The sequence below is a fragment of the Lithobates pipiens genome, unplaced genomic scaffold (genome assembly GCF_037356315.1).
Source record: "Lithobates pipiens isolate NorthernLeopardFrog02 unplaced genomic scaffold, aLitPip1_a1.2 Scaffold_27, whole genome shotgun sequence".
NCBI classification, from domain to species: domain Eukaryota; kingdom Metazoa; phylum Chordata; class Amphibia; order Anura; family Ranidae; genus Lithobates; species Lithobates pipiens.
Window position 1 is genome coordinate 1,291,892 of NW_027507788.1, and position 14,751 is coordinate 1,306,642.

General features: G+C 55.3%; 1 protein-coding gene across 4 annotated transcripts in view; it reads left to right on the plus strand.

Annotated features, from left to right (window-relative positions):
- Positions 1 to 14,751, plus strand: part of PHC2 (polyhomeotic homolog 2) — a 64,955-nt gene that overhangs the window by 48,004 nt on the left and 2,200 nt on the right. For 3 of the 4 annotated variants that reach the window (XM_077455992.1, XM_077455993.1, XM_077455994.1), the window contains 5 exons: positions 5,172 to 5,380; positions 5,468 to 5,494; positions 8,498 to 8,633; positions 8,864 to 8,978; positions 13,606 to 13,741. In XM_077455992.1, the coding sequence (XP_077312118.1) occupies positions 5,172 to 5,380; positions 5,468 to 5,494; positions 8,498 to 8,633; positions 8,864 to 8,978; positions 13,606 to 13,741 (623 nt within the window). Of the gene's footprint in view, positions 1 to 2,042; positions 3,664 to 5,171; positions 5,381 to 5,467; positions 5,495 to 8,497; positions 8,634 to 8,863; positions 8,979 to 13,605; positions 13,742 to 14,751 lie in introns of those variants that run through there. The other variant, XM_077455996.1, reaches the window with a different exon arrangement.

Sequence of the window (14,751 nt, forward strand, 5' to 3'; positions counted from 1 at the left end):
GGGAATTAGCCCTTTGTGTGCATGGAAAGTCACCCGACGGGTCCAGCTCTCTGTGTTTTCAGGTTATACGACCTCTGTATGCTGGGATGGCACACTTGGGGGTGCCACCTTCTTTGTATTTGGGGGAATATGTGTTGGGGGGCCTTCTGTGTATACAGGTGGGCGGGTGGTACTCACTCTGCATGCGCAGGTGATATACGTCCTCTGTGCACCAGGGTGGTACGTCCTCTGTGAGCGGGTGATATACGTCCTCTGTGAGCGGGTGATATACGTCCTCTGTGAGCGGGTGATATACGTCCTCTGTGAGCGGGTGATATACGTCCTCTGTGAGCGGGTGATATACGTCCTCTGTGAGCGGGTGATATACGTCCTTTGTGAGCGGGTGATATACGTCCTTTGTGAGCGGGTGATATACGTCCTCTGTGAGCGGGTGATATACGTCCTCTGCGAGCGGGTGATATACGTCCTCTGCGAGCGGGTGATATACGTCCTCTGCGAGCGGGTGATATACGTCCTCTGCGAGCGGGTGATATACGTCCTCTGCGAGCGGGTGATATACGTCCTCTGCGAGCGGGTGATATACGTCCTCTGTGCACCAGGGTGGTACGTCCCCTGTGAGCGGGTGATATACGTCCTTTGTGAGCGGGTGATATACGTCCTTTGTGAGCGGGTGATATACGTCCTCTGTGAGCGGGTGATATACGTCCTCTGCGAGCGGGTGATATACGTCCTCTGCGAGCGGGTGATATACGTCCTCTGCGAGCGGGTGATATACGTCCTCTGCGAGCGGGTGATATACGTCCTCTGCGAGCGGGTGATATACGTCCTCTGCGAGCGGGTGATACACGTCCTCTGTGCACGGGTGGTACAGTCCTTTTTGTGTTTCAGGGTTGTGCCCTCTGTGCATGTGTGCACGGGTGATAGGTCGGGGTACAGCCTTCTAGTTGTGCAAATGAGGACATTGTATACTTCATGCTTTGCACAAGTGACTGTACACAGTGTAGCGTTGCTGGGGATCCTCAGCTTGTCCCGTGTACACACAGTGTAGCGTTGCTGGGGATCCTCAGCTTGTCCCGTGTACACACAGTGTAGCGTTGCTGGGGATCCTCAGCTTGTCCCGTGTACACACAGTGTACCGTTGCTGGGGATCCTCAGCTTGTCCTGTGTACACACAGTGTAGCGTTGCTGGGGATCCTCAGCTTGTCCTGTGTACACACAGTGTAGCGTTGCTGGGGATCCTCAGCTTGTCCTGTGTACACACAGTGTAGCGTTGCTGGGGATCCTCAGCTTGTCCTGTGTACACACAGTGTAGCGTTGCTGGGGATCCTCAGCTTGTCCCGTGTACACACAGTGTACCGTTGCTGGGGATCCTCAGCTTGTCCTGTGTACACACAGTGTAGCGTTGCTGGGGATCCTCAGCTTGTCCTGTGTACACACAGTGTAGCGTTGCTGGGGATCCTCAGCTTGTCCTGTGTACACACAGTGTATCGTTGCTGGGGATCCTCAGCTTGTCCTGTGTACACACAGTGTAGCGTTGCTGGGGATCCTCAGCTTGTCCTGTGTACACACAGTGTAGCGTTGCTGGGGATCCTCAGCTTGTCCTGTGTACACACAGTGTATCGTTGCTGGGGATCCTCAGCTTGTCCTGTGTACACACAGTGTAGCGTTGCTGGGGATCCTCAGCTTGTCCTGTGTACACACAGTGTAGTAGAGACAGCTGGCATTCTTATGTAGCAGCAGCTGCTGTGTGTCTGATCCACCCTGTCCTGCCCCCTCCCTGCCTCCGCCTGGACTCTGGGATTGGAGGAGGGAAGGGGGGCCGTCCAGGCAGACTCGCCTTTCATTCATTGTCTGGTTGATGCTCACAGTCAGCATGGAGGCTGAGCGAGGGGGCTGTGTGTGGACAATGTGGAGCTTCTTGCCTCAACAACAGGAGGCTCTGGCCTGGAGCAACTCTTTCTGAAACTGCTGAGACGTCCCCGACGTCTGTGCCGGATTTACCACAAAGATCCTCAGAACCTCCAGAACATAAAACTCCCCCCCCCCAACATCATACCTGTGGAATAGACCAGGAGGACTGAGAGCCCCAACACAACTGAGGAGCCTGAACCACCACTGAGGACTGAGAGAGACAGCCTGGACCACAAGGGGGACAGAGACAGCCTGAACCACCACTGAGGACCGAGAGAGACAGCCTAAACCACCACTGAGGACAGAGAGAGACAGCCTGGACCACCACTGGGGACAGAGAGAGACAGCCTGGACCACCACTGAGGACCGAGAGAGACAGCCTGGACCACCACTGAGGACAGAGAGAGACAGCCTGAACCACCACTGAGGACCGAGAGAGACAGCCTGGACCACCACTGAGGACCGAGAGAGACAGCCTGGACCACCACTGAGGACTGAGAGAGACAGCCTGGACCACCACTGAGGACTGAGAGAGACAGCCTGGACCACCACTGAGGACCGAGAGAGACAGCCTGGACCACCACTGAGGACAGAGAGAGACAGCCTGAACCACCACTGAGGACCGAGAGAGACAGCCTGGACCACCACTGAGGACCGAGAGAGACAGCCTGGACCACCACTGAGGACTGAGAGAGACAGCCTGGACCACCACTGAGGACTGAGAGAGACAGCCTGGTCCACCACTGGGGACGGAGAGCGACAGCCTGAACCACCACTGAGGACCGAGAGAGACAGCCTGGTCCACCACTGGGGACGGAGAGCGACAGCCTGAACCACCACTGAGGACCGAGAGAGACAGCCTGGACCACCACTGAGGACCTAGAGAGTGCCTGAGGTCTAAGGACAGCCTGAACCACAACTGAGGACCAAGAGAGACAGCCTGAACCACAACACAGGGCCAAGAGAGACGGCCTGAACAACTGGGGACTGAGACTGCCTGAATCCCACCAAATAATCCAAAAACAGCCACAGTTCCAGCAGAGGACTGAAGCAGAAGATATTTAGGTACAAAGAGCTGAGACGGAGTCTTAAACAACTGGAATAAGAGACAGTCTACTTCGAGACATCCCAACTCTGACTAGCTCAACTCTCCAACAAAAGACCAAGCGTCTGTCTCAGCGTAGGACTTACAAACATCCTCATTCTACAGCAGAAGGTCAACGGAGAAATTAGGGACGGCTTTACTTCCCAAAACTTGGGACAACCGGAATCCCACAAGAGGGCCAGAAGACCTAAACATTCCTACCACAGGACCAAGAGACCAGACCACCTACATACAGATGCCCGAGAAACTGAATACTGCAACATAGTGCCAGGGGACAGAGACAGCTTCCCTCCAGTAGAGACTAGTAGTCAAAGACAGCCTTGCTCCATCACAGGCCAGGTGTAAGAGATCTCCTCGCTCCATCGGAGGCCAGGTGTAGGAGACGGTCTCACTCCATTGGAGGCCAGGTGTAAGAGACAATCTCGCTCTATTGGAGGCCAGGTTTAAGAGACAGCCTCGCTCCATTGGAGGCCAGGTGTAAGGGCCTGCCTTGCTCCGCCAGAAGCCTAGAGTCAGAGATCGCTGTGGTGAAGCTAAAAGAGGGCTGGTATACAGACCCCTGGGAGGTCCAGCCTTCACTTTGTCTTCTTATGACATTGGTTCCTGGCTGTGGAGAAGTTGCTGAAAACACAAGAATAGCAAAGCAGGTGGGTGAGGTGAAGAAGAAATTGTTCCGTGGGTGTCCGGGGTGGTAGTGTGATTGGTGGAGATTGAGGCCCTCAGTGTCCGGGGTGGTAGTGGATTGGTGGAGGAGATTTCGAGGCCCTCCGTGTCCGGGGTGGTAGTGTGATTGGTGGAGGAGATTTCGAGGCCCTCCGTGTCTGGGGTGGTAGTGTGATTGGTGGAGGAGATTTCGAGGCCCTCCGTGTCCAGGGTGGTAGTGTGATTGGTGGAGGAGATTTCGGGGACCTCCGTGGCCGGGGTGGTAGTGTGATTGGTGGAGGAGATTTCGGGGACCTCTGTGGCCGGGGTGGTAGTGTGATTGGTGGAGGAGATTTCGGGGACCTCCGTGGCCGGGGTGGTAGTGTGATTGGTGGAGGAGATATCGGGGACCTCCGTGGCCGGGGTGGTAGTGTGATTGGTGGAGGAGATATCGGGGACCTCCGTGGCCGGGGTGGTAGTGTGATTGGTGGAGGAGATTTCGGGGACCTCTGTGGCCGGGGTGGTAGTGTGATTGGTGGAGGAGATTTCGGGGACCTCTGTGGCCGGGGTGGTAGTGTGATTGGTGGAGGAGATTTCGGGGACCTCCGTGGCCGGGGTGGTAGTGTGATTGGTGGAGGAGATATCGGGGACCTCCGTGGCCGGGGTGGTAGTGTGATTGGTGGAGGAGATTTCGGGGACCTCTGTGGCCGGGGTGGTAGTTTGATTGGTGGAGGAGATTTCGGGGACCTCCATGTCCGGGGTGGTAGTGTGATTGGTGGAGGAGATTTCGAGGCCCTCCGTGTCCGGGGTGGTAGTGTGATTGGTGGAGGAGATTTCGAGGCCCTCCGTGTCCGGGGTGGTAGTGTGATTGGTGGAGGAGATTTCGAGGCCCTCCGTGTCCAGGGTGGTAGTGTGATTGGTGGAGGAGATTTCGAGGCCCTCCGTGTCCGGGGTGGTAGTGTGATTGGTGGAGGAGATTTCGGGGCTCTGTAGGGTCTGTCCTGTGTCATGTGACTGGCTATGCTGAGATGATGACCTCGTGTGGCCGGCTGTTTGGAGGTTCTGTATATGGAAATTGTGCTGGAGCCATCAGCATGTCTTTAGTAATTTCCACAGATAGGAAGTGTGGGGTGTGCAGACAAACGTCTTCCCTCCTCCTCCTCCTGTGTGAGTGTTTCCAGGATCTGTCCCCCAGCTGGTCCCTCTGGTTTTGGGGAGATATCGTTTCCTTACTGTATTTATAACACTTTTCTTCTCATTGCTGGTAGAGTTGGGAAGAGTTGGCTCTCCAGGGAGTCCCACCATCGTACATAGACACGCTGCCTGTGTGTTGACCAGTAATCCCTCCCCGGGGTAGATGGGCGGGAAGGGACTTTCCATACGGTGGTTCCTCCCAGGTCTCACAATGGCCTTAGCTGGACCGGCAGGAGGGATGTGTTGTCACGGGTATTGGGGGGTGTATTCCCTGAGCGGTAGTCTGGAGCCCCCCTGACCTCTTCTGTCTCTTCTCCAGATCCTGGCCATAACATCCAGACCAAGACCATCCCTTCCCCTCCTCTGGACATGACCTCAGGAAACGGCTCATCTCCTCTGCCTGCGGCCGCCACGGGCAGCGCCCCCCAAAACGGTGAGAACAAACCGCCACAGGCTGTGGTCAAACCCCAAATCCTCACTCATGTCATCGAAGGCTTCGTCATCCAGGAGGGGGCCCAGCCGTTCCCGGTAAGATGGGTGAAGGGGGGAGGGGAGGGGGGTGCTGTGTATACTGTAGGTCTGTCCCCTCTCATGGATTTCACTCTTGTTTTGCAGTCACACAGGAGCAGAGTTGCCCTAGAGGTGGGTTTGCACTGTTATTATATTAGCTGCCGTCTTCCTGTGACGTCCACACACTCCACCTTTCCTTACCATCCAATCTTCTTCTGTCATCTGTATATCAATTGTACGCTTCTCCCACAGACACACAGATTCCCATTGTACAGCCCAATAAGAGCGTTCACCTAAATGTCACACATCCGCATTCCTGTACACTACAACCAATCCTACATCATATATACTACATCTATCTTTTATATAATGTATATACACCTTATCCTGTATAATGTATATACACCCCATCCTATATCATATATAATGTATATACACTCCATCTTATATAATGTATATACACCCCATCGTATATATAATGTATACACCCCATCTTATATAATGTGTATATACACCCCATCCTATATCATATATAATGTGTATACACTCCATCTTATATAATGTATATACACCCCATCGTATATATAATGTATACACCCCATCTTATATAATGTGTATATACACCCCATCCTATATCATATATAATGTGTATACACTCCATCTTATATAATGTATATACACCCCATCGTATATATAATGTATACACCCCATCTTATATAATGTGTATATACACCCCATCCTATATCATATATAATGTATATACACCCCATCTTATATAATGTATATACACTCCATCGTATATATAATGTATACACCCCATCTTATATAATGTGTATATACACCCCATCCTATATCATATATAATGTATATACACCCCATCGTGTATATAATGTATACACCCCATCTTATATAATGTATATACACTCCATCGTATATATAATGTATACACCCCATCTTATATCATATATAATGTATATACACTCCATCTTATATCATATATATATAATGTATATACACTCCATCTTATATAATGTATATACACCCCATTGTATATATAATGTATACACCCCATCTTATATAATGTATATACACCCCATCCTATATCATATATAATGTATATACACCCCATCGTGTATATAATGTATACACCCCATCTTATATCATATATAATGTATATACACTCCATCTTATATAATGTATATACACCCCATCGTGTATATAATGTATACACCCCATCTTATATCATATATAATGTATATACACTCCATCTTATATAATGTATATACACCCCATCGTATATATAATGTATACACCCCATCTTATATCGTATATAATGTATACACCCCATCTTATGTTGTCAAGTACAATATATATATAAGTAGATGTCGTATATAATCACACATGGCAATTTCTGTACACTACAGTTGAGTTCATATACGGTAGGTGAGCAGAGACTATGGTGGTGCAGGGAGGTAATTATTTCTCGGGTGCAAAGACTTGATTATTCTCAGGCAGTGCAGGGTGGGTGATTATTTCTCATGAATTGCAGGGAGATGATTATTTCTCAGGCAGTGCAGGGAGCTGTTTATTTCTCAGGCAGTGCAGGGAGGTGATTATTTCTCAGGCGGTGCAGGGAGGTGATTATTTCCCAGGCAGTGCAGGGAGGTGATTATTTCTCAGGCAGTGCAGGGAGGTGATTATTTCTCAGGCAATGCAGGGAGGTGATTATTTCTCAGGCAGTGCAGGGAGCTGTTTATTTCTCAGGCAGTGCAGGGAGGTGATTATTTCCCAGGCAGTGCAGGGAGGTGATCATTTCTCAGGCAGTGCAGGGAGCTGTTTATTTCTCAGGCAGTGCAGGGAGGTGATTATTTCCCAGGCAGTGCAGGGAGGTGATCATTTCTCAGGCGGTGCAGGGAGGTGATCATTTCTCAGGCGGTGCAGGGAGATGATTATTTCTCAGGCGGTGCAGGGAGATGATTATTTCTCAGGCGGTGCAGGGAGATGATTATTTCTCAGGCGGTGCAGGGAGATGATTATTTCTCAGGCGGTGCAGGGAGATGATTATTGCTCAGGCGGTGCAGGGAGATGATTATTTCTCAGGCGGTGCAGGGAGATGATTATTTCTCAGGCGGTGCAGGGAGATGATTATTTCTCAGGCAGTGCAGGGAGGTGATTATTTCTCAGGCGGTGCAGGGAGATGATTATTTCCCAGGCGGTGCAGGGAGGTGATTATTTCCCAGGCGGTGCAGGGAGGTGATTATTTCCCAGGCGGTGCAGGGAGGTGATTATTTCTCAGGCGGTGCAGGGAGGTGATTATTTCTTAGGCGGTGCAGGGAGATCATTATTTCCCAGGCAGTGCAGGGAGGTGACTATTCTCAGGCAGTGCAGGGAGATGATTACTTCTCAGGTGGTGCAGGGAGATGATTACTTCTAAGGTGGTGCAGGGAGGTGATTACTTCTCAGGCGGTGCAGGGAAGTGATTATTTCTCAGGCGGTGCTGGGAGGTGATTATTCTCAGTCGGTTCAGGGAGGTGATTTATTCTCAGACAGTGCAGGGAGGCGATTATTGTGGCTCTGGAGTCGGAGTGCCTGCAGTAGACGACGAGTTTTGTTTTGCTGACTCGGATCGTCTTTATTATAGATTTCCATTGTCCGGGAGGACACAGACACTTCTTATCTCACTCTTATTGTCTCAGATCTGTTTGCAGTGTAACCTTTTTAACGGGGGAGGGTTATGTGCAGCCCTGCCTTCCCTGACATGTTTCAGGCACTGGTGACTGTAGAGAAAAAGGATTAGACAGCTTGCAGGAGGGTGTCACAGGGGGAGGAGCTTGTGGGGGTATCACCAGCTGACAACATTAGTGATTGCTGAGAGCCGGCTCGCAGCTCATCTGCCAATCAGAGGATTCACTCACTGACCAGAACAGTGAAGTGCAGCAGAGAGGAAATCTGCATTGGAAGCCATGTATACTCTGCAAGAGGCAGTATTGGGGGTGCTCAGCCATGCCGGCCTCAGTGGAGGAGTGAGAGGATAGACACACACGAGGGGGGGAGGAGGACCTCAGTAGGGTTATAGCAGGAAAGTTACGATGGCAGGCTGTAACAATACTTAACTGCAGTTCCTTCTGTGAGCAGGTGGGGCGCACCTCTCTACTGGCGGGGGCACAGGAGAAGTGTCAACAGGGGCTTCTGGCTGAGAAGCTGCCCCAGCAGGACAACAACACCACAACCACCACCACCGACTCGGAGATAGAAGAGCCCAGCGTGCCAGGTACTGCATGTGATTGGCCGATGAGGCTACCCGTTCAGTGAAATGTCTTGGTATGTGATTGGCCAGTGAGGTGATCTAATCTGCATAGTGTCTGGGCTTGTGATTGGTCAGAGGGACTACCTGGTTTAGTATCCTTCCGTGTCATTGGACAGTGAGGTCACATTAAATGGATCACAGCTTTTAGATATTTGTATTTTGTAGATGTCCATTTTTGTGCTTTTTATTTCCAGAATCAAAGAGCGATGGTGATCCTCCTAAACTAAAGTGTGAGCTCTGTGGTCGAGTGGACCTTCAGTACAAATTTAAACGTTCAAAGAGGTTTTGTTCCATGGCTTGTGCAAAGAGGTGAGTATGGGAAGGGGGGCTGCTGCGTACAGCAAGGAGGAGGGACAGGGTGCTGTGTACCGGGTGGAAGAGGGACGGGGTGCTGTGTACAGGGTGGAAGAGGGACGGGGTGCTGTGTACAGGGTGGAAGAGGGACGGGGTGCTGTGTACCGGGTGGAAGAGGGACGGGGTGCTGTGTACCGGGTGGAGGAGGATGGAGGGACGGGGGTGCTGTGTACAGTGTGGATGGAGGAACAGGGGTACTGTGTACAGGGTGGAGGAGGATGGAGGAATGGGGGTACTGTGTACAGGGTGGAGGAGGATGAAGGAACGGGGGTACTGTGTACAGGGTGGAGGAGGATGGAGGAACGGGGGTACTGTGTACAGGGTGGAGGAGGATGGAGGAACGGGGGTACTGTGTACAGGGTGGAGGAGGATGGAGGAACGGGGGTACTGTGTACAGGGTGGAGGAGGATGGAGGAATGGGGGTACTGTGTACAGGGTGGAGGAGGAGGGACAGGGTGCTGTGTACTGGGTGGAAGAGGGACGGGGTGCTGTGTACAGGGTGGAAGAGGGACGGGGTGCTGTGTACAGGGTGGAAGAGGGACGGGGTGCTGTGTACAGGGTGGAAGAGGGACGGGGTGCTGTGTACAGGGTGGAAGAGGGACGGGGTGCTGTGTACAGGGTGGAAGAGGGACGGGGTGCTGTGTACAGGGTGGAAGAGGGACGGGGTGCTGTGTACAGGGTGGAAGAGGGACGGGGTGCTGTGTACAGGGTGGAAGAGGGACGGGGTGCTGTGTACAGGGTGGAAGAGGGACGGGGTGCTGTGTACTGGGTGGAAGAGGGACGGGGTGCTGTGTACTGGGTGGAAGAGGGACGGGGTGCTGTGTACAGGGTGGAAGAGGGACGGGGTGCTGTGTACAGGGTGGAAGAGGGACGGGGTGCTGTGTACCGGGTGGAAGAGGGACGGGGTGCTGTGTACCGGGTGGAGGAGGATGGAGGGACGGGGGTGCTGTGTACAGGGTGGAGGAGGATGGAGGGACGGGGGTGCTGTGTACAGTGTGGAGGAGGATGGAGGAACGGGGGTACTGTGTACAGGGTGGAGGAGGATGGAGGAACGGGGGTACTGTGTACAGGGTGGAGGAGGATGGAGGAACGGGGGTAATGTGTACAGGGTGGAGGAGGATGGAGGAACGGGGGTACTGTGTACAGGGTGGAGGAGGATGGAGGAACGGGGGTACTGTGTACAGGGTGGAGGAGGATGGAGGAACGGGTGTACTGTGTACAGGGTGGAGGAGGATGAAGGAACGGGGGTGCTGTGTACAGTGTGGATGGAGGAACGGGGGTGCTGTGTACAGTGTGGATGGAGGAATGGGGGTGCTGTGTACAGTGTGGATGGAGGAACGGGGGTACTGTGTACAGTGTGGATGGAGGAACGGGTGTACTGTGTACAGGGTGGAGGAGGATGGAGGAACGGGGGTGCTGTGTACAGTGTGGATGGAGGAATGGGGGTGCTGTGTACAGTGTGGATGGAGGATGGAGGAACAAGGGTGCTGTGTACAGTTAAGAGGAGGACGGAGGAACAAGGGTGCTGTGTATAGGATGGGGGTATGGGGGTGCTGTGTACAGGAAGGAAGAGGGAGAGAAGTGGGTGCTGTGTACAGGTAGAGGAGGGAGGGAGAGAGGGGGCGCTGTGTACAGGGAGGGAGGGAGAGAGGGGGTGCTGTGTACAGGAGGGAGGGAGAAGAGGGGGTGCTGTGTACAGGGAGAGGGAGTGCTGTGTACAGGATGGGGGAATGGGGGTGCTGTGTACAGGAAGGAAGAGGGAGGGAGAGAAGTGGGTGCTGTGTACAGGGAGAGGAGGGAGGGAGGGGGTGCTGTGTACAGGGAGAGGAGGGAGGGAGTGCTGTGTACAGGAGGGAGGGAGGGAGAGACGGGGCGCTGTGTACAGGATGGAGGAACGGGGGTACTGTGTACAGGGTGGAGGAGGATGGAGGAACGGGGATGCTGTGTACAGTGTGGATGGAGGAACGGGTGTACTGTGTACAGGGTGGAGGAGGATGGAGGAACGGGGGTGCTGTGTACAGTGTGGATGGAGGAATGGGGGTGCTGTGTACAGTGTGGATGGAGGAACGGGTGTACTGTGTACAGAGTGGAGGAGGATGGAGGAACGGGGGTGCTGTGTACAGTGTGGATGGAGGAATGGGGGTGCTGTGTAAAGTGTGGATGGAGGATGGAGGAATGGGGGTGCTGTGTACAGTGTGGAGGAGGATGGAGGAACAAGGGTGCTGTGTACAGTTAAGAGGAGGACGGAGGAACAAGGGTGCTGTGTATAGGATGGGGGTGCTGTGTACAGTGTGGAGGAGGATGGAGGAACAAGGGTGCTGTGTACAGTTAAGAGGAGGACGGAGGAACAAGGGTGCTGTGTATAGGATGGGGGTATGGGGGTGCTGTGTACAGGAAGGAAGAGGGAGGGAGAGAGGGGGCGCTGTGTACAGGGAGAGGAGGGAGGGAGAGACGGGGCGCTGTGTACAGGGAGGGAGGGAGAGAGGAGGCGCTGTGTACAGGAGGGAGGGAGAGAGGGGGCGCTGTGTACAGGAGGGAGGGAGGGAGAGAGGGGGCGCTGTGTACAGGGAGAGGAGGGAGGGAGAGACGGGGCGCTGTGTACAGGGAGGGAGGGAGAGAGGAGGCGCTGTGTACAGGGAGGGAGAGAGGGGGCGCTGTGTACAGGAGGGAGGGAGGGAGAGAGGGGGCGCTGTGTACAGGAGGGAGGGAGGGAGAGAGGGGGCGCTGTGTACAGGGAGAGGAGGGAGGGAGAGACGGGGCGCTGTGTACAGGGAGAGGAGGGAGGGAGAGACGTGGGTGCTGTGTACAGGAGGGAGGGAGAGAGGGGGCGCTGTGTACAGGGAGGGAGAGAGGGGGCGCTGTGTACAGGGAGAGGAGGGAGGGAGAGAGGGGGCGCTGTGTACAGGAGGGAGGGAGAGAGGGGGCGCTGTGTACAGGGAGGGAGGGAGAGAGGAGGCGCTGTGTACAGGAGGGAGGGAGGGAGAGAGGGGGCGCTGTGTACAGGAGGGAGGGAGGGAGAGAGGGGGCGCTGTGTACAGGGAGAGGAGGGAGGGAGAGACGGGGCGCTGTGTACAGGGAGGGAGGGAGAGAGGAGGCGCTGTGTACAGGGAGGGAGAGAGGGGGCGCTGTGTACAGGAGGGAGGGAGGGAGAGAGGGGGCGCTGTGTACAGGGAGAGGAGGGAGGGAGAGACGTGGGTGCTGTGTACAGGAGGGAGGGAGAGAGGGGGCGCTGTGTACAGGGAGGGAGAGAGGGGGTGCTGTGTACAGGGAGAGGAGGGAGGGAGAGAGGGGGCGCTGTGTACAGGAGGGAGGGAGAGAGGGGGTGCTGTGTACAGGAGGGAGGGGGCACTGTGTACAGGGAGAGGAGGGGGCACTGTGTACAGGAGGGAGGGAGAGAGGGGGCACTGTGTACAGGAGGGAGGGAGAGAGGGGGCGCTGTGTACAGGGAGGGAGAGAGGGGGCGCTGTGTACAGGGAGAGGAGGGAGGGAGGGAGGGAGAGAGGGGGCACTGTGTACAGGAGGGAGGGAGAGAGGGGGCGCTGTGTACAGGAGGGAGGGAGAGAGGGGGCGCTGTGTACAGGGAGGGAGAGAGGGGGCGCTGTGTACAGGGAGGGAGAGAGGGGGCGCTGTGTACAGGGAGAGGAGGGAGGGAGAGAGGGGGTGCTGTGTACAGGGAGGGAGAGACGGGGCGCTGTGTACAGGGAGAGGAGGGAGGGAGAGACGGGGTGCTGTGTACAGGGAGGGAGAGAGGGGGCACTGTGTACAGGGAGGGAGAGAGGGGGCACTGTGTACAGGAGGGAGGGAGAGAGGGGGCGCTGTGTACAGGAGAGAGGGGGCGCTGTGTACAGGAGGGAGGGGGCGCTGTGTACAGGAGGGAGGGAGAGAGGGGGCGCTGTGTACAGGGAGGGAGAGAGGGGGCGCTGTGTACAGGGAGGGAGGGAGAGAGGGGGCGCTGTGTACAGGGAGGGAGAGAGGGGGCGCTGTGTACAGGGAGGGAGAGAGGGGGCACTGTGTACAGGAGGGAGGGAGAGAGGGGGCGCTGTGTACAGGGAGGGAGAGGGGGCACTGTGTACAGGGAGAGGAGGGAGGGAGAGACGGGGTGCTGTGTACAGGGAGGGAGAGACGGGGCGCTGTGTACAGGGAGAGGAGGGAGGGAGAGACGGGGTGCTGTGTACAGGGAGGGAGAGAGGGGGCGCTGTGTACAGGGAGAGGAGGGAGAGAGGGGGCGCTGTGTACAGGGAGAGGAGGGAGGGAGAGAGGGGGCACTGTGTACAGGAGGGAGGGGGCGCTGTGTACAGGAGGGAGGGAGGGAGGGGGCGCTGTGTACAGGGAGGGAGAGAGGGGGCGCTGTGTACAGGGAGAGGAGGGAGAGAGGGGGCGCTGTGTACAGGGAGAGGAGGGAGGGAGAGAGGGGGCACTGTGTACAGGAGGGAGGGGGCGCTGTGTACAGGAGGGAGGGAGGGAGGGGGCGCTGTGTACAGGGAGGGAGAGACGGGAGGTAATGCGTTTTGTACATAGCCTGTAGGAGAGGAGTGTCGCACCCGCGTGGTATAATGGAGACGTTCTCTCCGATCTCCTGCAGGTATAACGTTGGCTGCACGAAGCGAGTGGGCCTCTTCCATCCCGACCGAAGCAAACTGCAGAAACCTCAGAATCACACTCGCAGGAGATCACGGAAGGGCAGTCTGACCGATCTCAGTACTGACTGCATAAAGCAGGTGAGACCCGGATCTCCCCCTGTGCATGACAGTCACTGCGTCTCCTTTCACTCCTAGGCCGACCCTAAACCCTGGGGATATCCCTAGGCCGAGCCTGAACCCTGGGGATATCCCTAGGCCGAGCCTGAACCCTGGGGATATCCCTAGGCCGAGCCTGAACCCTGGGGATATCCCTAGGCCGACCCTGAACCCTGGGGATATCCCTAGGCCGACCCTGAACCCTGGGGATATCCCTAGGCCGACCCTGAACCCTGGGGATATCCTAGGCCGACCCTGAACCCTGGGGATATCCCTAGGCCGACCCTGAACACTGGGGATATGACCCTGAACCCTGGGGATATCCTTGTCCCTAGGTCGGTCCTGAACCCTGGGGATATCCTCGTCCCTAGGCCGATCCTGAACCCTGGGGATATCCTAGGCCAACCCTGAACCCTGGGGAAATCCTCAACCCTAGGCCGATCCTGAACCCTGGGGATATTCTCGTCTCTAGGCTGACCTTGAACCCTGGGGATTTCCTTGTCCATAGGCCGACCCTGAACCCTGGGGATATCCTAGGCCGACCCTGAACCCTGGGGATATCCTTGTCTCTAGGCTGATCCTGAACCCTGGGGATATTCTTGTCCCTAGGCCGACCCTGAACCCTGGGGATATTCTTGTCCCTAGGCCGACCCTGAAGATATCCTTGTCCCTAGGCCGACCCTGAACCCTGGGGATATTCTTGTCCCTAGGCCGACCCTGAACCCTGGGGATATCCTAGGCCGACCCTGAACCCTGGGGATATCCCTAGGCCGACCCTGAACACTGGGGATATGACCCTGAACCCTGGGGATATCCTTGTCCCTAGGCTGATCCTGAACCCTGGGATTATCCTTGTCCCTAGGTGGACCTTTAATCTGAAGGATTTCTTTAGCCCTGGGCTGACCCCATACATATGTCCCCCTCACCAAACCCTAATCACAGCCCAATCTCTCTCTCTAACGCTTAGTACTTAGAGGGGGGGGGGGGGGGGA